A 5,628-nucleotide genomic window follows, 5' to 3' on the forward strand; every position below is an offset into this window, starting at 1 on the left:
GCTGGGTGGTCCCTTAGGACCAAATACTCAGCCAGGCACAGAGAATATAACGGGAGACCCTGCCCTTCCACCAATTTATACTGTAAGATGGGACTAAAACCATTCTGTCTGAAGGAAAAGTACAGGATGCTATGACAACATCCAACAGGAAGACAAATCTTGTCTAGGCAGTCAGATAAGGAAATGAGTCTGGGCCGGAGGCTAAGTCCAATAATACAAATCCTTTCAAGCCACGGTACAGTTTTAAGGTTTGGGGTGGTAGGGGGTTTGGGTCAGGGTTTTGTTTGTTTTTTGGTCTTTATCCTAAGAGCAAAGAGAAGCCACTGAAAACTGACTTAGCAGGGGAATGACATATCAGACTGAATTGTTAAAAATTACTCAGGCTACAGTATACAAAGTGGACTGGCAAGTGGCAATGAGATAATGCTATCAGGAGCAGAGATTCAGGCACAATGACAGGGGCCTGGACTCGGTGGAGGCAGTGGCGATGGAGGTGGTGGATGCATTGATGCGGGGAAACGTACAGGACTTACGGGGAGACAGGCCGGGGCTGGAAGGGGAGAGAACAGTGAGAGGAGAGGTGGGCAACAAGGAGGATCCCAGGTCTCTGCCTGGATGGTGGTGCCCTGGGGAGGCTGGGAAAGCCTGGTGTCCAGTGGGGTAGGGGCGGGATAGCATGAGTCAGACGTGAGAAAGTAAAATTCGCCTGCTCTGAGAAAGTGAAAATCTGTCCTGCAATTTGCTGGGCTGGGATAACAGACACAGAAAGCTGGCTGCCAAGTTAACAGGAAACAGCATTTCTCCCAAGGACACACTGCAGGAGTAAAGTGTCATGATGAACCCTTCTTTCAGTGGCTACTGATTTCTTGTTCAGAGAAAGTTTACTCTTTAAAATCCTAGACTATCAGAAATTGTGCTGTTTGGAATTATACTAGTAAGGAGGAGGAAACACCCACTCTCGCCTGCAGGGTTGCAGTCACTGTGACACAGAGCAGAGCCTTGATAGCCAGCTAGCTGCAGAGCTTCAAATAAAGGATTTCTAGACCTGATGTACCACCATCTACCTAAATTTTGTAGTTTTCAACGAAGCAGGACCTGGGGCCACTGCAGTGAGACCTGATGCTGACCCCTTCACACACAGACCCACTCTGCTTGGAGCCCATGAAATCACAGCTCCACGTGCACTCCACCTAAACTCGGCCCTGCCTCAAATCCTACGGCAACTCTGTCCTTTCCTTTGTTGGCAAAATGCCCAGCAGTCCCTCTGGTGTGTGGTCTCCCTCACTGCAACGAGCCAATAATCTGCCCTTGTCAGAATACAGGTCCTTCCTGATGGCTGCAGGCTGATAACACTAAGACAAACACTTAGATTTTTTTTTTTTTGCGGTACACGGGCCTCTCACTGTTGTGGCCTCTCCCGTTGCAGAGCACAGCCTCCGGACGCGCAGGCTCAGCGGCCATGGCTCACGGGCCCAGCTGCTCCGCGGCATGTGGGATCTTCCTGGACCAGGGCACGAACCCGTGTCCCCTGCATCAGCAGGCGGACTCTCAACCACTGCGCCAACAGGGAAGCCCCAAACACTTAGAATTTGAAATGAATGTGAAACAAGCGAGAAGAAATGCCAAGTAGGAGTTAGATACAGGGCCCTGAGCCTGGAGAAGTCAGGCTAGATAAAAACCTATGAGACACTGGCATCAAGATGGCAACTAAAGCTATGTGTGTGCCGAGGTTGCCCACGGAGAGACCACGGAGTGAGGAGACAAGGGGGCCTACGCCTGAGCCTCAAGCACCTCCACGAGCTGAAAGGCTGCTGCAAAGAAGGCTGACTCAGCAAAGCAGACAGAGAAGGTCAATGGAAAAGAGGTGATGGTGTGGCTGGGGAAGACCAAGGGCTGTGAGGCAAGATCTCCTAAAGCCTAACTTTGATCAAGTCGCCATGGACTCACTTGTGGGCCTCGTTTTTGTAACCACCAGCCTGATTCTGACAGAGGACTAATCTCCAAAAATTGACTTGCGCTCACCAACTCACGAGAAGACCCTGACGTATTCTTCAGAATGCCAGTTCATTAATTTTCAGTGAGAAATACAACTACCCAGCAGGCTGACATACTCAGCTGCTGATCAGCACTTTGCTTCCCGAAATGAGCACAAGATCAGGACTAAGAAAATTAAGAAGACAACGACCTGGGGCTATGGTAACCAGTGACAGAGGGCACACCTGGCAGCATCCCAGCAGGAAACAAGGGAACCCTGGTGTGGCCTTTATGGAAAGGACTACTTACAGGAGGGACAGCAGGGGTCAGAGACCCAAAAGGGATGGGAAGGCACCCAGGGACTAGCAGCAGCCCTCCAGCTGAAAGAACGAGGAGGGGAAACAGCGCTCCTGGAGCCCAGCGAGAGCTGCGGGTGGCTCCCGGGTGCGAGTCACAGCTGTGGAGGAAGCGGGGGGAAACACCCCACACTCCTTCTGCCCACTGACGCCTTCTATCGGTGAGCACCCCTGGCAGCCTGCAGGAGCCCACCTCGCAGGGCACCCCACTGGGCCGAGAGCGGATCTGAGGATTCCAAGAGAGAATAAACAGGCAGGGAGCCATGGCAACCATGAGCATTCTCCCCTCTAACTGGACATGGCTGCCCCCTTGACCAGATGCTTTTCCACACACCAGAAACTTGTACTGTTGAGTCCAGATGCCTTCTTGCCTGGACTAGCGCTAAAGACATGACCTGGGCCTCCCAAAGGCACCTCTTCTAGAGGCTAAGCAGTGATGGCAAACGATCAAACACAACGGTAAGTTAGCCTTAACCCCTGCAGGCTGACTTGATAGTAACTCGGCCTCAGTCAGGCAAGTACTGAATCAATCCGAAACAGCTCCAAGAACCTCAGCAGGGCTCCTAGACTGATACCTGACACGATGGCTGAGCTCAGACCTCAGAATCTGAATGCACAAGTCCTAGCAACTTAAATCAGGGCTAAAGCTGACCCGCTCCTCCATCGAGAGAAGTATCTCTACAGACACAGCTGACCCCCTGCAAGGCTGCTGCATGGCGAGATCCTTAAGTGACACAAAAGAGACTTAATTTTTGGAATAGAGCTTTTAAATGATAAAGCATAAAATTCTTCCGCCAAAGATGAAAGGGGGAGAAAGGAGAGCTGGTAGCAGATACTCAGAAAGTTGGCAGCCCTTTTCCCCAACACAAATTTGCACACAGCCAAGTTGCTCAACGTGGGCACCTCCCTCCCTTGTCCCTTATCAGACTCTCCCAAACGTAATTACGAAGACGATAACAGTACCTTAAAGGTTATTTATAGTCACCTCACAGCTACGGAAGGCAAACCTGCTGAAACAGACTGCTGTCACCACCAGACACTGCTACAGATGAAGTAACACTCACTTTTTTCTACAATCTTTAATTTCTGGAAGCTTTCCAGCACTTCCCCGTTTAGTATTCTGGGTAAGAAGTCCCGCATTTGCATCACTTCAGTTGTCAGTCGTTCCAGGTCCTTCTTTCTGACTTTAACAAATTCTTCTTTGGTTCCCATATGCTAAAAGAACAAGCACACCTTAAGATTACTACACTTGTCCTCAGATGACTAAAACCAGCAGCCCAAGTGAGCCTGCCTCCTCCTTAACACCTCCTGGGTTCACAACTGTTTCAAAAGCACGTCTTCACCTAACGTGCCCTCCACTGTGTACATCACAGCTAGAGCGGTGAAGCCCCAGCCTTCAAGTGACGAGCCAGGTTTTCCAAGCGCAAACGAGGCCCTACTGCTGAAAGCCCAGGGAAACGCCAGCAACGTTTTCTTAACGCTCCGCCAGCGCCACGCTAATCACGAGGAAAATGAATTTCACTGGATTCCTACTGGGTGCGCCAAGCCCCTTGCCGGCCAGCACGCTTCGTGTTCACCACAGCCCTGAAGGCTGTCCCGCTGGGAAACGGGGGCACAGGCAGGCTAGGTGACTCTCAGGAACCCCAGGACCAGGGGACACCAGCAGGATCTGAACCCGGATGCGGCTCCAAAGTCCATCCCCCCCGCTCGGGCACCACCACGTGCGGCGGCTGTGACAGCCGGGCAACCGTGAGGCCGAACAAGCCCGACCCGGCGACAGGGCCTCGCGGGCGGGGACACAGGAGGCACAGGAGCACGCCCACCGCCCACCGCTCAGCCTCCCAGACCCGCACGCGCGGTTTCCGGCGATGGGGTCGCCGCCCCCCATCCCCGGCCCAGGCCACGTTGTCCGCAGGCGACGCCCAGGGCCCTCCCGCGCACACTGGGCAAGGCCCAGGCGGGCTGCGGTGCGGCTCAGCGTGGGGGAGCAGAGGGCGCCACAGCCCGGGCCCGCGGACGGCGGGCGGCCCAGCGCCCACACTGACCCGGCAGGTCTCCTCAGCGCCGCCCGCCTCCCCCATGGCCGCCGCAGCCTCGGCTCAGTGCGCCTGCGCGGCGGCGCGCCCTCTGACCCTCACGTCAGAAAGCGCGGGAACGCGTGCACGCCGAGAGTCAGGCACGCAGAACCGTGAGGCTGAGGCCTCGCAGAGACTGGGCAGCCTTCTCGGCGGGAAACCCGGGTGCTCGGTCGGCAAGATCCTGCGTTGGCTCTTCTGGCTTAGCCGGGATTGTAAACTTGTTAACTGCAAAGCAAAAGGACAGTGAGACCCACGTGTAAGTGTCCTGTGAAGTAAAGCGAATCAGGCCTCTCCTGTTTGGCGGGGGACGTCCGATCAAGGGGCGATGCGTTCAAGGGAACCGGCGGCCGTTGGCCCAGCCTCCGCGCTCAGCCCAAGCTCCATGAGCAAAGGCCGAGGCTTTCCGACCACAGGCTGCTCGGGAGGTCTGCCCCGGTAGGGGGCCTTCGTGCAGCCGGCTGCTACGTAACTGAGACGACCACCATGAACTGGGAGACATCACCCAGTCCATTGCTTTGCCCCTACACGCCCACAGAGTTCGCAAAACAAGGTGCAGCCTGTGCATTCAAAGGTACCGGTTCCCGCACAACTACGACTTCGTCTGTCTGAAGCCGGCCGCAAGCCGACACCGCCGAGTCCCCGGCGTGCGTGCCCTCCAGGCCCGCGGGCGGACCCACAAGCTCACGCCCCCAATCCTCGCGGCAGGGACACGGGCACTGGCGGTCGCCGGTCGGAGAAGTGAAGCCCGGCCGCCGCTAGGGCGGCCGGGGAAAGAGCTGCCCGCACCATCCCGCCAAAATCCCCAAGGGCGGCCTCTCTCCCCCGCCTCCACACCGCCCAGGCGGCCCGAGGAGTCCAATGCGATTAAAGACTCGGTGCCGCGTATCCCGGGGACCAGCTGCCGATCGGATGGGGACTAAGTGGAGTGGGCGCAAAAATGCTAGATGACGTAACACTGGCCATCCGTCTCTTCCTGGCCAACACCCAACGCTGGCTAACCTCGCAGTCAACGGCCCTGAACTTTGGCGACCGAGAGACTGCGGAACCGGGCAGGCGCGACGCGAACCTGAGCTGCGGGGCCCGCCCCCTGCCCAGGCAGCCGCGCTTGCTCTCAGAACGCGCTGCGAGCGGCGTCCGGCGCCTTTGTGATGCCATCAACCCGCGCGCCGCCGCCCGCCCCGCTGCCTTCTGCGCAGTCGCGGCCCGGGCAGCACGGCGGC

General features: G+C 56.4%; 1 protein-coding gene across 1 annotated transcript in view; it reads right to left on the reverse strand.

Annotated features, from left to right (window-relative positions):
- Positions 1 to 4,711, reverse strand: part of HSF2BP (heat shock transcription factor 2 binding protein) — an 81,353-nt gene extending 76,642 nt beyond the window's left edge. The window contains exons 1-2 of the mRNA XM_082654344.1: positions 4,663 to 4,711; positions 3,395 to 3,545 (exon numbers count right to left, since the gene is read on the reverse strand). Of these exons, the coding sequence (XP_082510470.1) occupies positions 3,395 to 3,542 (148 nt within the window). The 5' untranslated portion in view covers positions 3,543 to 3,545; positions 4,663 to 4,711. The remainder of the gene's footprint in view (positions 1 to 3,394; positions 3,546 to 4,662) is intronic.
- Positions 4,712 to 5,628: the final 917 nt, after the last annotated feature.

The sequence above is a fragment of the Grampus griseus genome (assembly GCF_964374135.1).
Source record: "Grampus griseus genome assembly, chromosome: 5".
Taxonomy (NCBI): Eukaryota; Metazoa; Chordata; class Mammalia; order Artiodactyla; family Delphinidae; genus Grampus; species Grampus griseus.